General features: G+C 18.9%; 4 protein-coding genes across 4 annotated transcripts; 1 reads left to right on the top strand and 3 right to left on the bottom strand.

The window, feature by feature from the left end:
• Positions 1-1,075: 1,075 nt before the first annotated feature.
• On the bottom strand, positions 1,076-3,746 carry SRAE_X000044700 (Protein ultraspiracle; the record flags this gene model as incomplete). The annotated part of the gene is made up of 3 exons (XM_024644792.1): positions 1,076-2,667; positions 2,720-3,009; positions 3,538-3,746. 3 exons carry the CDS (start codon positions 3,744-3,746, stop codon positions 1,076-1,078), a joined length of 2,091 nt encoding a protein of 696 aa, XP_024510316.1.
• Positions 3,747-11,331: 7,585 nt separating this feature from the next.
• SRAE_X000044800 (Hypothetical protein) lies at positions 11,332-11,955 on the bottom strand (the record flags this gene model as incomplete). Its single annotated transcript, XM_024644793.1, has 2 exons — positions 11,332-11,708; positions 11,766-11,955. 2 exons carry the CDS (start codon positions 11,953-11,955, stop codon positions 11,332-11,334), a joined length of 567 nt encoding a protein of 188 aa, XP_024510317.1.
• A 1,059-nt stretch (positions 11,956-13,014) lies between these two features.
• On the bottom strand, positions 13,015-16,461 carry SRAE_X000044900 (UDP-glucuronosyl/UDP-glucosyltransferase family-containing protein; the record flags this gene model as incomplete). The annotated part of the gene is made up of 5 exons (XM_024644794.1): positions 13,015-13,956; positions 14,005-14,671; positions 15,035-15,869; positions 15,918-16,308; positions 16,363-16,461. The coding sequence occupies 5 exons, from the start codon at positions 16,459-16,461 to the stop codon at positions 13,015-13,017; spliced, it is 2,934 nt and encodes a 977-aa protein (XP_024510318.1).
• Positions 16,462-17,464: 1,003 nt separating this feature from the next.
• SRAE_X000045000 (MIP05434p) lies at positions 17,465-18,567 on the top strand (the record flags this gene model as incomplete). Its single annotated transcript, XM_024644796.1, has 4 exons — positions 17,465-17,640; positions 17,699-17,921; positions 17,964-18,247; positions 18,288-18,567. The coding sequence occupies 4 exons, from the start codon at positions 17,465-17,467 to the stop codon at positions 18,565-18,567; spliced, it is 963 nt and encodes a 320-aa protein (XP_024510319.1).
• Between the last annotated feature and the right edge of the window lie 178 nt (positions 18,568-18,745).

Genomic DNA, 18,745 nt, shown 5'->3' on the forward strand with positions numbered 1-18,745 from the left:
TTATATCTTAAATTTTACACAAAATTATAAAAATATTTTATCATTAAATATATTATAATAACTTTAACAATATCATTAATAATGATTCAATCAAATATAAATAGAACTTTTATAAAAAACAACTTTTGTATATTTAAGTGAATAATAAACTCTTTTATAATAGACAATATAAATGTCTTTTTTTTTGTTATAATAGTTACCCTTTTATTATATATTATTCCTTTAATTAATTTACATACAAAAAAATATTATTGAAATATCAAAATATTGTTCTAAACAAAATAAAAATATTTTTCTAACCATTTATTAACGTTATTCAATTTTATATCATAAAACCTAAAAATATTTCATAACAATAAAAAGTTTTAAATTATTTTTTTTATATAAAAATAATTAAAATATAATAAAAATATTTTGATATAATTATTGTAATGATTTGTTAACATAATTATTTATAATATTACAATTAATTTTCTGATATGAAATAAAAATAGTTAAACATAATTATATAGTATAAAATTTTTATTGTTTCAAATAACTTTTGTTTTCATTTAATATATTCTTATTTGTTATAAAAAAATTTTTTTATTAATATATAAAATAACAATAAAATAGAATGATATATTAAGAAAATTTTATATATAATAAAAAAAAGTACAAAATTTAATCTGATTCATACAATATAATTATATAAGGTATTTTCTATAAATTGAAACATTTAATAATATAATGAATAATGATCCTAAAATGAAGATTATCATTGAAACATCGTTGCGGAAAAAGTAAAAAGTATTTAAAGTATAATTTATTTTTGAGGTTTTTAAAATATATAATATTTTTTTGCTCAAATTATTTTTAACAAACTACTAATAGTATAACATTCTAAAAAAAGAAATAAGAGATATTTGTCGGTATCCAAAAAAAAGAAGGAAATTATAAAAGAAAAACATTAAAATAATATTGTTAAAATTACATAAAATTATTTATATCAAGTCGCTGCATCAAGATATTTTAATAATTCTTCTTCTGATTCATCTGGAGTCGGAGACAAGTCATCCTTGCCTCCGACTAATTGTCAATCCATCATTGCAAGTATATCAGAACAAACAGAACTTGATAAAAAATTGGTATCTTGTGGATCAAATGATGAGTTAACAAGATCATCATCTAATATATTTGCAAATGGTGATAATGTTTCATCTTCAGCTGAATTATATGATCCGGAAATGTATGATGTATTAGACACGGATGGTGAAGAACATTCATCAATTTCATTTTGCGTATATCCATCTAATCTTTCCTGTTTTATTAAATGTCTATTACCTCCCATTTGTCCATTTCTAATATTTATATTATTTGTTGTTGTAGGACAAATGTTATTTGAGTTTATATTATTCATATTTGAAGGAGAATTAATAGTATTGTTTGTATTCATACAGGTATTAATATTCATATTATTATGACTTAAATTATTGTTATGACAATTATTAACACTCATCATACGGTTATTGGAATCAATATGATTATTCATTTGTGGAGTTGAATTAATATTAAATGTTGGTGTGATTGATTGCAACGATATATCAGCAGGATTTTCATACATTGGTGGAGAAACTGTACTAGATGTAATTAATGGCTCATCATATCTAGTATATTCATCAAATAATTCACTCAAAATATTATCATCACCATTTCGATTATTAAATATATGACATAATTGAAGATTATCGTGAAATATTATAGATAAGCTTGTAATAGTTGGAAGAAGGAGAAGTAAATTTCCAAAACGACTTGATGCTGTTATCATTGGATGTATTTCTTTAACAATTTGAAATAACATATCTTGTATCTTATCTCTTAATTCAGAAACAACTAATTGTCCTGATTCAGATAAACCTTTTGTTATTGGATTTAATGCTATAATAGCTTTTAATGGTATTATTTCTTCATCTTTTAAATCCATTTTTCTTATTGGAATTACTAATTCATTTAATGTTCTTTCAATAAGAAGTTCAGATAAATTATTACCTGAATATTCATAAGGCACTTTTTTTTGTACATATAAATTATTACTAATGCACAAAACTTCATTATTATCAGTTGATTGAACTGTTCTAATAGCAAAATTAAACATTGTTAATGATGAAAAACATGCTTTAACAAGACTTATTTTGTCTTCAGTAATTAATGGTTTAGATAATTCAATTAATTCATCAATCCAATGAGCACAATAAACAGCATTTTTATTAGCAATTGTTGCCAGTTCATCAGGTCTAGCATGTCGATAATTTTCAAAACAAACATCATTTCTTTTGTTATTATTATTAGGTTTTGCTTCAAATAATTCACGTAAACTAGTACCTTTTGGTGGTATTTTTTCTGGAATATAATTCATAGGTTGAATAGCATCCTCACTTTTTGATAATTTTGCTTCAATATTCATGAGACGCATTCTCATTACACGTGCTTCAACATGTAATTTATTTGTCCATTCATCACATTGATATTGCATAACTTGTTTTAAAAGTTCATCGTCTGTTGTCCTTTTCCTTACTCTTGGTACTTTTTGTCTACCAGTTAAGTCACGATCAGGACGTACTGCTTTAGGATCCATACCAACTTCAAGACATCTATTAAAACGACAATATCTACAGCTATTACGTTGTACTAGAAGAAAAAAAAAAAATTATATATATTTTTAAATTAAATATTTAATTACATTTATCAACAACACAATTATCACCAAATCTACAAACATATCTATACTTTCCTATAAGAGTTCTTCTAAAAAAACCTTTACATCCATAACATGCCAGGACACCGTAATGAAGTTTTGCTGGAGCATCACCACAAACAGCACATAATGCTTCTCCATTATTAGGACTACTTACAGAAATTCCAGGTGAACCAGATGATAAATTTGATTTTTCTTTAATATTATATGGTGGTGATGGCATTATAATTTCTCTGTATGAATTATTTGATACTACTCGTTGTCTTGATGGTATTCTTAAAAAACATAATTTATAAATATTAAATATATATGATAAAATATAACATATATAGTTTAAAAAAAAATTATTTTTTAATTATTATATTATTTTTATGTTTTTAGTTTAATATAAATAGTATACAAAAAAATTAACTATACATTAATGTTTATTAATTTTTAATTTCTTAATTGTATGGCATTGATATCATTAACTAATAAATAAATTAAGACACTACACAAATTTTTAACGATATATATTAAGTAAAATAGATACACATATAAATAAATATCAAATTTTTATCATTTATTTTCGTTGTGTTTTTATAAAAATTATTTCTTTTACTAGATAACTTTTAACGATAATTTTGATAATATTCTACTAATATGTTTTATAATAACTATAAAAATGCTATCATATCAAATTATTATTATAACAAAAAAGATAAGATTATACAACAATTTTTAAATTATAGTAGATTGATATAGTAAAATTTAGAATTAAACAAAAAAAAATTTATGATCTGTACTTGATACAAAATACTTACCTATTTATTTTTAACATTTTCATATTTTGCGCATGTTGCTCAATTATTTGATGTTGTGGAGCATATTCATTATGAAGACTGGGATGATTATTTGCTTGTTGTCCGTTATTTCCTATTTGAGTATGAATTTGAATTAACGATGAATTTGGTTCTTCAACCTCTTCATATTCCATTTCTTTATTTCCATAATTCCAATATTCATAAGACATCATAAATAATTGAAAATATGCAAAAAAAAAGAAATAAAAAAGAAATGAATTTATAAAATTTTTGATATATTCTAATTATAAATTTTGTTTCTATAAAATACAATCAAGATTGTTATAGCCTAAAAATAATAATAATAATATTAAAAAAAAGTGCAAATTTTTTACGATAATGATATACAATAGTTTAAAAGTAAAATATATTTATATTGAAAACATAAATAAACAAAACGATAAATTATTATAAAAACCATTCTAAATATGAATAATATGTGCAAATGCTTCCGTCGCAACAATTTACGTTGACGAGACAACAACAGAAGATATGAGCTGATACTATATTATAAACAATTTTATATACATATATACCTTTTATACTTGTATTAAAATACTACACCCTAAATTGTATATTACATTATATTAAAATAGAAAAAAAAAGAAGAAAAACGGAAGACGATGATCATGACTATTTGAAATAGACTAACAAAGATAGGATCTTAAAATTAGAAACATAATATCTAAAATATTTTTAAGATATTATTTACTTTTGATATAGGCAGAGAATAAAAAAAATATCAAAAATGATACAATTTTATTAATAAATGTCATTGAAAAAAGATTAAAAAGAAACTTCAATTGTCTTAATAATCATATTAGATGACTGGCGAAATATTATTTATTTCTGTTGAAACCTATAAGCTATATAACTTTTATCATAAAATCACAAAATTCATATTATATAAAGAGATATGGAAAGAAATAATGATAGTAACAGAATATTACTTTTATAGGATTTTATTACCATTTACATATATTATTTTTTATTTGATATCATAAAAACAGCATAATTCTTATAATATATCAAAAAAGAAAATTATTTTGATCCAGTAACATATTAAAATTAAATTAAAAAAAAATTTTTTTTTTATATAAAATTTTCTCTAATATATAATTAATATATTTTGAAATTTACCAAATTAAACATAATTAAATATTTATATAGTAGCAAAATAAATTAATATTAAAATTATAATAATTATTTTTCTATAAACATTTAATGTACTCAATAATTTTACTATAGATAATAAAATTAAGCTAGCAAATAACTTTTTCAAACTACGATATCATAGATCATAAATAGTTAACGATTAACCAAAATTATTTATGATTCTAATTAACATATAAATTGGGAAATTACCATTTCCGACAACAGAAAGTGTGAATTTGTTGCTATATATTAGTAATGATAAGAAGTATATTTAAATATGTATAATCTTGCAATCATTCTAATTTTAATACTTACTAACACGGATGAGTGTATGTAGTAATATCTTATGAAAATTAACTAGACACATTAATGATCAAAAGATCAAACGTTTATAAAAAAAAAAATTAAAAAAAATTAAAAAAAATTATAGTGTTGATTACAATAAATTATTTAAAGTTTTTGACCTAACACAATGAAAGAAAATTATATCAATTATTGTTAATACTTTTTGTATAAACTAATAAATATATAGAAAATGACTTAAAATTTACACTTTAACATTTACCTCTTTTTATATATATACTTTTAAATAAAAAATATTTTTTTGTAATAATAATAAAATTTCAAATAACTTTTTTTTTTTTTATAATTTTATGATAAAATAAATTTTTAATAATCAAAATTTAGTTAAATCTAGTTATATATTTATAAATGATTCTTTTTTTGTTGATATAAAAAATAAAAATTATATTTGTAAAGAAAAATATATAATTTTAAAAGAAAATAAATTTTAATTGTTAAAGAATAAAAATTAATATTTTTTTTTATCATAAATTTTTAATGGTATAAAATAAAAAGTACGTTTGTTTAATACTAAAATTTTTGTGATATATATTTATTAAGACATTTATATTTTATTTAGAAAATATCATTTAAAATAATATTATTAAATGAGACAGATTTATTCAAGTGTAATGAAAACAAAAATTTTAATTATTCGAATGTAACATTATATATTACAATGTCGTGAACCTCAAAAAAGAAAACTAAAATATTACAAAATAATTAATAATAATAAATAACTTTTACTATTATTTATAAAAAAAAAATATATTTATTTTTTTATCTTATTTTTTTATATCTTAGTTATAAAAAATTAAGAAAAAAAATTTTGTTAAGAATATTATATTTATAAAAAGATTAGTTAAAAAAACTACAATGAATAGCTTCTGTAAATTTTGATTAATACTATTATATTTAAATAATTTTTTACTACAATCATGATAAGATAGGACTATTACATCATTTGTTCTCATTCTTGATTATAATTAATGTTAAAAAGAAAAAATTTTATTAATGAAGTAATTAATTAGTTATAATGAGAAATATAATAAAATAGAATTTATGAAAATAGATAAACATACATAACTGTATCATTAAAAATCTTTTATTTGTAACTTTTCTAGAAATTTATAAACATGGAGATACCATTTTTTTTAAACCAAATTTGAGATGTAAAGTTATTAAGAAACACATTATTTTTATTAAAAATGGTGTATAACTTTTAAATTTCAATGATATATAATAAAAACGTGGTAACTATTAATTTGTTATTACTAGTTTATTATATAAAATTAAAAGTAAAAAATATTTAAATAATATCAAAAATTTTAAAAATATTTAAATTATAATAATAAATTACTTTAAACTTTTTCAAATGCTAAAATTTTATTTATTTATTATTAATTTTATTTTCTTTTATAAGATGTTATAATATGATCATATATATATTTGTCCTTTCTCAGTATGACGCCTTCATTATGGTTCCGGTGTGTAAAATAATGAATATGATTATAAGCTTTATATTAAAATATTTACCGATAAAGTAGTAATTTGTTAATTGCTATTAAATAATATTTTAATTATGGTAATGAAAAGAATGTATACTTAAAAAATGACATAATCTTAAATTAATGTTTTCTTATCAAATTAATCTATCAATTTTACTAAAAAGTTTTTTTTTGCATAATAATTGCAAAACAAAAATTTATAATAATCAAAATTAAAAAATTAAAATTCTACTAACGAGTAAATACTTAAACAAAAAAAACTCATTTGAATAATTGTTAACTAATGTAATTTATTATATTTTTTTTAAACATTATTTACTTTAAAATACAATAAAATCTAAAAAAATTTTTAGGTGTTTTTATATGTTATAAAAGAAAAAATAAAGTGCTATTTATTTAAAAATGTGCAAATATTTTTAGTACATTAATAATAATACATTTGTATGAGATTTATAGAATAACTAAATTATAACTGAGAAATTAAAAATGTCAAATACATATACAATAAATATAGTTCACAGGGTGATAACATGATATAAATAGATATGTATTATTGAACAAGATAATAGCTCAATAACTTGAATAAATGATTAAATAAATTATATATGATACTTTTTAAATATATAATAGATATTATGTAGGAACATGACAAAAATATATATTAATAATATCATTATTTTGTAATATTTAAAAGAAAATTAGCTGTTCATAAAAATAAATATATATTTTAATCTAGAGAAGTAAATTATTTTGAGGTCGTTTTACTTCACAATTTTGTTAAAATATATTTAACAGGAAGTCTTCAATATTTAGTTATATAATATAAAAAAATAATTAAAAATAAATAAAATTGATAGGAATAAATAATACTATTATTATTTTTTTTTTCTTGTATTCTTAAATAAAAATGAATAAATTTTTATATTTATAAATAGTATTTGATTGAATACATCTTTACTTTAAATTTTACAATAATAAAAAATCCAATGATATTTTCTATACAAATTTTTAAATATAATTTAAATATTTATTTATTTAATGGAATCGTCAAAGAACACAAATATTGTTTAATGTAAAAATATGTCTTAAAAAGCTGATTTGCTTAAATTAAAATACTGATTTATTTTTAATTCCTTGTAAAAGTTATAACATTACGAAGGACGTTTTTTTTTATTTATGATAAAAAAGACTTTAAAATAATTAGTATATAGTAATATATATTTAAATATTTAAATTTAATTACCTAACTTTGTTGATATTTTTAAATTTTTATATTAAAAAAAAAAATAACATAAATATATTAATCTTTTTAATATATAAATTAATATATAAGTGAATTTAATATGCATTTACGAGAATAAAGTTAACAATTTATTATCAATAATTATATACTTTGAACTATAGAAAAATTTTAAAAATTTTATCGAATAATATATCAATTGTATGTCCTTTAATAAGATCTTTTTAATAGAAACGTGAAAATTTGTAACAATTTTGTTGATTATAAATTTTTCCTTTAAACTAGAAAATGTTTTTTTTTAAACAACAGTATTAAAATGTTTACTAAAGGTAATAATATGACTAACTTTTTAAATAATCATGTTTATAAAAAAATAGAATTTTTTTTTTTAGAAATACTTTTTTTAGAAAAAAAAATATTTAAGATTAAATGTTATGTTATAAAAGTTCAATAAATAATTAAAAAAATCAATAAAAATTAATAACAAATAAAGAATTAAAAATTTTTTTCATAAATTATTAAAATATATTTATATGTATATATGTATGTGTATGTAAAAATATATATATATATATTAATTGTAATAATAATCCAATAGACCTGGTTTATTTAGGAATGATACCATTCTATAATCATGAAATTATAATTTGTTCATAGACTTTAAATAGAAATTTTGTTGATGAACCACTATGTTGTCACAATTACTTTACACACTAAATCTTGATCTTGTATGTTATAATCTTAAGTAATTATTGTTTAGTACATGAAGATATATAAAGCACAATAGATCAAGGTAACTGTATTCTTGATTTTAAAAGTGTAGCAAATAAATTATTTTTTTTACAAATCAACAAATGCTGCGAATGTTTTATACATATATATATATACAAATATAAATATATTTAGTTCAAAAATTTAAATACAAAGAAATTTAAAAAAATGACGTTTGTTTATACTTACTTGTAACATATAAACATGTTTTTATCATTTTATATAAATTCTAATAATAGATATTTCAATTGAAATATTATAGGTAATTGTGATAATTGAAGCATATATAAAATCAAGTAAGATTTTAACATATAAAATTTATTATACATATATAAGACTAGATATTTAGGAAAAAAAAAATTTAATTGAGATTTAAAAGTTTTATGGTTTAATGTATAAGAAAAATTAAATTATCTAATAAAAATTGTTAAAATAAAGTATTATTATTTAGAGTAAAAAAAGTTAAAATAAATAATATATAAATTTAATTCCTAAAAGAAACAAAACTTATATATTTACTTTTGATAAAATAGAATATAAAAAAATTATAAATATCTTTTTATATATATATTTTTTTATTTGAAAAAAAAATCTTATTGTACTTTTTATCATTGTAAATATAATTATTTAAATTTTTTAGTATTTTTCTTAAAAATTTTATATTGAAAATTAATTTAAACAATATCTTTTTAAAAGTATTTTGATCATTAAAAGTATAAATTGCTTATATACAATGTCTAATCTTCTTAAATTTATCATACTACACCTCAAATAACGAAATAAAGATAACATATTAGTAATAATAATATTACTAATCTAGAATTCTTTAAAGAATAAATTACTGTAGTAACAAAAATATTATCTTTTATTTAATAATTTTATAAATTATTTGTAGATATTAAACAAGCTAATTAAAATATAAATATTTATCATTTTTATTTAAAAGTTTAATGAGTTAAATAATTTTATGTATATTTCTATGTAGGTATATATGTATATATATATGACGTCAATAATGATTTAAATATAAATAAAAATTGTAATTTTTTTTTTTAAAATAGATACAGATCATTAAGTATTATATTATATATAACAATCATAAATTTTTTTGCAAACTATTTATAACAATAAATAGTTGATAAAACGTTTATAAATATATATTTAATGAAAATTAATTTTTTTATCTTAAAGACTTTGAGACATAAGATTATAGGGAAACAAAATTATAAATTTGCATTGTTTGTCTAGAAATAAAGATGGTGTAATTATAAAAAAAATCAATTTACATGTAGAAACAAAAAATTAATATACCTGCGTACATTGTGAATCATTCTAGTATTTCAATACAAATACAAATATGTTATAAAAAAAACATTTAATTTAAGATTGTCAAGTTTAATTAAAGTCCAATGTATAGTTACTCAAAGTTACTTAAAAAAACTTTTTTTTTTACAATAAAAGTAAATAATTTACACTAAATCGTATAATCATCATGTTATAATACAAAAAAATATTTTTACAAACATTTTAATAATAGAATTAAAATTTATTTTTTGTGTTAAAATTTTAAATAATAAATTTTGTATTACTAATAAAATAAATAATTATGATACGAGGCATTATTATATGTAAACAATATTATCATTGAATTTTGTACAAAAAAAATTTAAAAAAAAAATAAAAAAAAACAATAATAATAGGGAATGTTATGTATTTTATTGATATAAAATTTCAAGAAAATTACAATTTATAATTATAATATACAAAAAAAAAATTTTTTTTTATATATATTCATGTTTTTTAATAGAATATTACACAATTAATTATCCTTTTTATTTTTATTTTATTTATATATAAATTAAAGAATTAATTTAAATAAAATAATTATATATATTTTGGTTACATTTTTTAACAAAAAAAAAACTATTAAGAATGTTAAAATATTTATTTATACATATTTAAAAGTAAAATAATATTATGATATCATTACAATTTTGCAAACATTTTGTTACTTCTAATTAAATTCTTATAAAAATGTATTATAAATAAATACATTTACTATAAATAGTTTATTATTTTGATTTTATGATCAGATATTAAAGAGTAACTCTTGGAGATAAACTACTTACTTCCTATTTTATGTTAAGTCATATTTACTATCATTAATTAACTATATATAAAGTGTTATTTCATCTTTTATTTCTTTGATTTCATGATATTGTAACCGGAAGTACTAAATATAAATTTGCGCGACAAATAAATAACATAAAATGACATTTTAAATATACTATTTTATTATAAAAACAAAAATTAACTTTTTATATGAAATTAGCGCAAACTATATATAACCTGAAGTTATAAATTATATATAAGAAGTTATTTATAAATGATTTAAATTTGAAATAATGATTAAACTTTCAAATAATTAAAATTGACTTCAAAAATATTAAAGTAATAAAATTTTATTTTGTATCAAATCGCCATATACAATTAAAAATGTTTGAGAGAAAAGATAACCATAGGTAAGGTTATAATATTAATATTAAATTTAAAATCAAACAATGTTAAGGTTAAAAAAAAAATAATTAAGTTTTGTTTTAGTTAAAAATATAGTTAACATATTAATGTTATTTTTTAGTTATGATGATAGAAATTGTTTTAATAACTATAAAGAAATTTTTTTAAAGGGATGTAAAAATTTTCTTTATATTATTATATATAATTTTATATTTATATTTATTATCTTCCAAATAATTCTCTTGTTCGGCCTCTTTTTACTTCATATAAATTTTCAAATTGCGGCTTCATATTTAAAATTTCCTCTGATGAATCAAAATATCCAGGTGCAATTTGAAATAAATCCATATAACTACGTTTACCTAATAATTCTCGTGCTCTTCTTTTATCATTTTGTAATAAATCATCATTAAAATTATTATCATTAATAATTTCACTTCTTTTACCAAGTAATTCTCTAGCTCTTGTTCTTTTATTATAAAATCCATTTATAACTTGATCATCTGGGATACCCAAATAACCAGTTAGTGGAGAACTTCTTTTTCCAAAAAGTTCTCTTCCTCTTCTGCTATGTCTTCCAAAAATATATGAAGAAGAACCTGTTTTAAAAAAAAAAATATATATTATTAAATTAATAATTATAAAAATAAGCCTACCAATTTGATTTGATCTTTTTCCAAATAATTCACGTGCTCCAAGACTTCTAACATGCTTGATAGATACAGAAAAAGGTGTTTCGTCATCTTCATTAAAATTATCATAACTTTCTCCTGATATAACTTTTGATAAAATAATTACACAAAAGAGAAGGCGTAAAAATAATAATGTTTGATTATAAGAATGCATTCTTAACTATAAAATAGAAAAAGGTTAAATAAATATAATAAAATTTAAAAGAAAAAAAAAAGAAAAAATATATTATTGTTTTATTAAAACATTTATTATTCTAAAAAAAATGTATAGTAAACAAATTTAAATATTAAATTGAATTTGATAGTGTTTTTTATTTTAATTTTTAATTATTAAAATATTAGTTAATGTTTAAAAAAAATCAAATTATATAACGGTAAAAAACAAAATAGTTAACGTTGTTTAGAAGAAAAAAAAAATTAAATTGCCATTAAGAGGATGTTTTTGATATGAAAATAAGATATTTGTCTCCTTATATAATCTTCCTATTAGCAGAATCTTTAATTTAAATAACATTTATACGTCACATAAATCAAATAGAACCTAATAATGATATCATTATATCCTTCGGTATCCAATAAAAAAATGAGTTAATGTGAAAATAAATTAAAGAAAATAGTTGAAAATCTCACACTCCACAATTATTAGAATTATATGGATATCACATTTCTATTGTTTTAATATTCCTTATATCGTTATCAATCCAAGGGAGGAGTTGATACAAAAATAAATATTAGCTAAAAATAAAAAAATATATATGAAGATTTTGTTTAAGAATTATATCCATATTTAATTTCTAGTTTATTAATTTAACTAACAAAGAAAAAGAATTGTAGATTAAAGAAAGTATGCTAATATGAAAGAACTATTATCAGTCCATTTTTATAATTTTGTAATGAAATATGACACATGGGATAAGATATGGTATTACAATACAACTCTAATAAATAATTTTTTTTTTACAATAAGTATTAAAATAAATTAATGTATAATTTATTATACTCATTATTATCATCATAAAATTTTTCAAAAATTATTAATAAAAATAATATATGATATAAAGTTGCTTTAAAAAAAGTAAAAATTTTTTTTTTCTACATTTATTAACATTAAAAAAAATTTTTTTAACATTCTGGATATGTTGATTTAATTGCTTTATGTTCTAATTTATTTTTTTAAAATACAAAATATATTTCTTTTTTGATAATAATAATACTAAGCTTTTTTCTTTTTTAACATACTCTTTTTGCTAGTTTTTGTTTCCATTTTTTTTATTCTTATGAGCAATGTGAATATTTTAATAAAAATATAAATTAATGTAATAAAAAGAAATATTATAAACAATAATATATCGATACCATGATATACAAAAATATTCATTTCATTTGCTGGTGAATTAAATTCTGTTAATCCATCATTTACTAGAACATAGTTAGTCCATTCAACTAATTTTTTTTCTGGTGTACCAGGTTTTGTTTTGATTAATTTTTTAATTCTATTAACTTTACTTCTATAATTATCATTAGTAAGAATTTCATTAATAGCATTTTTTAATACTTCAAAATTTAAAGTGCTTCTTAAAATTGCTATACCAGTTCCTCTCCATTCTATAAATTTAGCATTACGTTGTTGGTCAGCAAATGATGGAATAACAATTAAAGGTATACCATTCATATGTGATTCTATAATACTAGCAATACCACCATGTGTAATAAATAATTTCATATTTGGATGATTTAATAAATCAGGTTGTGGCATCCAGGATGTTAAAACAATATTTGTATAATTTTTAATCAAATTTTCAGTTTCCTTATCATCTTTATTAATTTTCAAAATAAATTGATATTCTGAAAATTCATTAAATGCATTTAATATATCAATTTTTTTTTTAACTTCAAATAATGAAAAAGAAGCACCAGTTCCCATACTAAATAAAATTACACCTTTTTTTCCCATATTCATTATATTATTCCAATAAGTACTTAAAGGTTTAGGATTTTCAAATCCTAAACCTCCTATATAAATTATTTTATGAAGAATTGGTCTGGGAACATCTAATATTTCATCTGTCATAACAAAACCAATTGATGAGTTGCTTGCTAAATAACGTAAATTTGGAAAATTTTTATCAATACCATTACGAAAATTAGAAGTACACTATAATTTAAATATAAATAAATAGATAAATTAAAAAAAAAAACTTACCATTTCACTACTAATATATTGAAGAAATAATTGTGTTAAAAGTTGTTTTGTATTAATTAACCTTTCCCAAAAATTCATAATTGGTCCATTAAAATTTTCCTCAACTGATGGTATATAACTTGGTGTTGTAGGTAAACCAAAATTCCATGCAACAGTATCATGTAATGGTGTTGTTGATATCCAAATTGTTTTTTTAATATTTAAATAATGTAAAATACCATGTCCACAATATTCAATCATCTCAACAAAACCTAAGTCAAATTTTTCCTCTTTTAAAAAATCTAATTCGTTTATTCTTGAAATGATAATTTTACATATATCATTTGACACTTTTTCAAAAGAATATCTTGACCAGAAACTAGCTATATCAGGTTGTTCACTACCATCACCACCTAACCAATCACTCATCAATTTTTCATATGTTTGTGATAAATTTGCCATCCTTACAACTTTTCCCAATTTTGTTCCATTTATTTTGACTGTTGAATCAAAATCAAGAATTAATAATGTAACATCATGCCCATTTTTAACTAAAATATCAGCTATTTTTCCATTAGTTATTGTATGACTTGCAGTATATGATGGTGAGTAAATTAATATTTTTTCACTTAATATAACTTCTTGTAATATAATAAACATATAAATAGTATAAAATATCCTAGTCATTCTTTATGATATAATTTAATATTATCTAAAATATTACTAGTGTAAATATATAACAATATATACAAGCAACTAAATTTTTACGTTATTATATAATGTAGAAAACAATCTTATCAATTTTAAGTCTAATCAAGTGTGTATATTATAATCAAATATTAGTTTAAAAAAGTATTTTAAAAACATTTAAAATAAAAAACTTTAAAATATAAACTATTTATAAAGTTAAAATTATAATTAAATTAATTTTTATTTTATTTTTAAAATTGTTATATTTAAAAATAATTTTATTATTTAATAAAATAAATAATAATTAAAAATAATAAAAGTGATAATGTTATTGAAAAAAATTAATATTCTTGTATTTAACCTTGGTGATGATGAACATATTTCTTGCTTGTAAAAATATGGAATTATTCGATCATTCTGTAAACGTCGCATTTTTTGTTTTGTTAAATATTTGCACTTTCTGTTTGTTGATTTTTTATAACCACTTAAAATGTTTTTTTCTTTATTTTTCATAAAATTGGTTATTTTAGATTTATTTTGTCTCTCCAATAATGATATCGATTTTATTGTTGATGAAATCGTTGGTATTGTTGTAGTTGTTGATATTTTATTTTGTGAATTTTTTTTTAAAATAATAGTTTTATTTTCAATAATATTTTTATTTGATACAATTCTTGGTGGTAAAATAATTGTTGGTGGTAATTCTTTTTCTCCTGGTTCACAAGTATTTGTATTTGGTCTTACATAACAACAACATATTTTAAATTCTTTTCCTTTATAACAACGATTATTATTTAAATTTGAATATATCATTGTACAATATCGATATACTTCATCATTTAAATGAGGATAAACACATTGATATGTTTTTTCATTATCTTGATTTTTTATTTTATGTCTTTTTTTTCTATAAATTTGATCAAATTCTGTATTAAATTCTATTTGTATTGGTTCAAAATTATAATTATTATTAATATTATCATCCTCATAACTATATTCTATCATTTCTTTGTCATTTTTATTATTTTCATTTATAAAATTTTCATTACTATCATATATATCTTCTTTTTCATCATCAATATAATCTTCAGCATTTATTATTTTTGCTTTTGGAAATTGTTGATAAGATAGACAACCGATTGCTCCATTACCACATGTTATTTTATTACATTTTATTGAATTACTACTTACAAGTTCTAAAAATTATTTAATTAGCAAAATTTAATAAGGTAAAATATACTTACTTTGCGATTTATCTTTTGATTTAATAATTTTTTCTAATACCGCACTATTCATACTACAACAAAATAATAATTTTTTATTTAAAAATATTGATGATATTAATTTATATGTAGTTGAAAGATATTTCTTAAATGATGGATTTAAAAGGGTTGAATTTAATAATTGACATTTTGGGATATGATTACACATTTGTGAAAATAATTTATGTTTTGCCATCTCTTCACCATCATCTTCACCACTTAAAATACTTTCATCAACACATTCATAAATAGAAATATTATCTTTTTTTAATGGTATTTCAATGTAGGCACAACTAGTTGATGATACCGGACATATTTCTTTTTTTTTAATTGAATCATTTTTACCATAACTAAGACCACTTTTACATTGTATCTTTAAAAATGATAAATTATTGAAAATAAAAATAAAGAATATTTAAAAAAATACCTTAATTTGAAATGGTGCTAATGGTAAATTGTTTGCATATATTTTAAATAATGAAATCAAAAATATGAATAAAATAAAAAGTAACTGATATAATAACATGAATATGTTTAATAATATGGTAACATTAGATATGTTGATTAAAGATCTAGAATTGTAAAATAAAATATATATTAAATATATATATATATATTGGTTAAACTAAATCAGCTTATATTTTATGGCAACAAATGTCACTATTAGGTTTAAAAATAATAAAATGCCATTAAATTTAAATTACTGAACAAAACATTAAATACTAAATATATTATTATGAATATTCTTGTTTGTGGTGCTTTAACCAAAGAATGTTTTATATGATATATTTATTATAATTGATGAAAATAATACCTCAATAAACTAAGAAATGATTGAGGGTCTTTCTTATCATTATATATAAATCTCTTTAAATTAAATTATTTTAAAATTGTAAAATGATATTATATTTGTCAAAAAAAATTTTTTTTATTAAAATAAATGAGTAATTGATGATTAATATAAATTATGAAAGAAATGGAAATATTATTTACGACAATTAATTAATAAATATTAATAATATAATTTATTAAAAAAAAATCAAAACTTCTTATTTATTTTTTTTTAAATATGATTTTTTTTTATTATGCTGTCAAATATTAAAAATAATTAATTTGTATTTTTTATTAAACTTATATAATTTTTATTAAGTAAATAAAATTTTATACTAACTTTAATAAATATAAATGTGGTAAATGTTTATAAATTATACTAACAATACATTATTTAGAATTATCTTTTTTAATTATTATAATAAAAGAAAAAGTATATAAAAGAAAATTTTGATTGTTACTCTGTGGCATATTTTAAATAGTAATCTTGTAATAAATAAAAGCACACTCCTCTATACATTTAATAATATAAATTGTTGAAAAAGAAGTGTGATTAGTTGTGTGAAAGATCTTAATGATTAGGCAAATAAATATTTCTAACATTTTATATCATATCAATATACTTTAAAATATCTTAAATTTCTAATAAAATTAAACTTTTTTTTTTTGTTTAAATTTATTAAATTATTTTTGTTATAATGGAACGATTTACACCGTACCAAGAAGATCCTATTTGGTCAAGAGGTCCTAGTCAAGATCCATATAAAAGTGTTCACCAATATCATAATTCTCTTCAACAATATCCTCATTCAGGAGAACATACAACTGTTATCCATAGTAGTATTAAACCTATGCCTGATTCAGATATCTACAAGTAAGATAATAAAATAAATAAATATATTTTATTAATAAAAAAATTTTTTTTTATAAAGAGTTGGTATTTATGGATGGAGGAAACGATGTTTATATGTTTTTATTTTATTACTTACAATTGTTATTGTTATTAATTTAGCATTAACAATATGGATAATGAATGTACTTGATTTCTCAACTGAAGGAATGGGTGCATTCAAAATTGTTAATGATGGTATCAAAGTTGAAGGTAAAAGTCATTTTGAAAAATCTGTTCAATTGTCGCAATTATCTACTGATAATGTAAGTAATATTATCTTTTGATTATAATCAAAATATTTTAAGGATGATGCATTATTAATAGATTCCTCAATGGGTGTCTTAATTAATGCTCATAATATTAGTGGTTCAGCAACATCTTCTCTTAATTTAGATCCAGATGGAAAAGCTACTGCTATATGTAATCGTTTTGAAGTTCTTAGTCCAGATAGAAAACTATTATTTTTTGCTGATTCCAATGAAATAGGTTTAAAATTAGATAATCTTAGAATTCTTGATGATGGTGGTAGTATATTTGAAGGAGCTATTCAAACATCTGTTGTAAGACCTGAATCTGATACACCATTAAGGTAAAAAAAAATTATTATATTAATTAATTTTTATTTTAAGTCTTGAATCACCAACAAGAAATTTAAAAGTTGAAGCAGCACAAGATATTGAATTATTAAGTAGTGCTGGTGAAATTGTTTTGACAAGTTTATTAGATATACAAATGAAAACAAAAAATGGTGAAATTCATATGGATTCATCTAATATTTATATAAATGGTCTTGAAAAAGCTTCAGGACAAGGACATGCACAATATCAACTATGTATATGTCAAAATGGAAAATTATTTATGGCAACAGAAAGAGCTGATTGTAGAGCAGATCGTTCAATATGTGAATAATATATAACCATAAAAATTTTAATAATTTTGACAAAAAAATTTAAAAAAAAAAATATAATAGATTTATACGTTTTTAAGACAATTTAACATTACAAATATTGATCATCATAATATAACAAAAGTTTTTTTACACATTTTTTTAATACAAATATATTTTATTTTGCAATTGAAATATTTT

The sequence above is a fragment of the Strongyloides ratti genome, assembly GCF_001040885.1.
Source record: "Strongyloides ratti genome assembly S_ratti_ED321, chromosome : X".
Taxonomy (NCBI): Eukaryota; Metazoa; Nematoda; class Chromadorea; order Rhabditida; family Strongyloididae; genus Strongyloides; species Strongyloides ratti.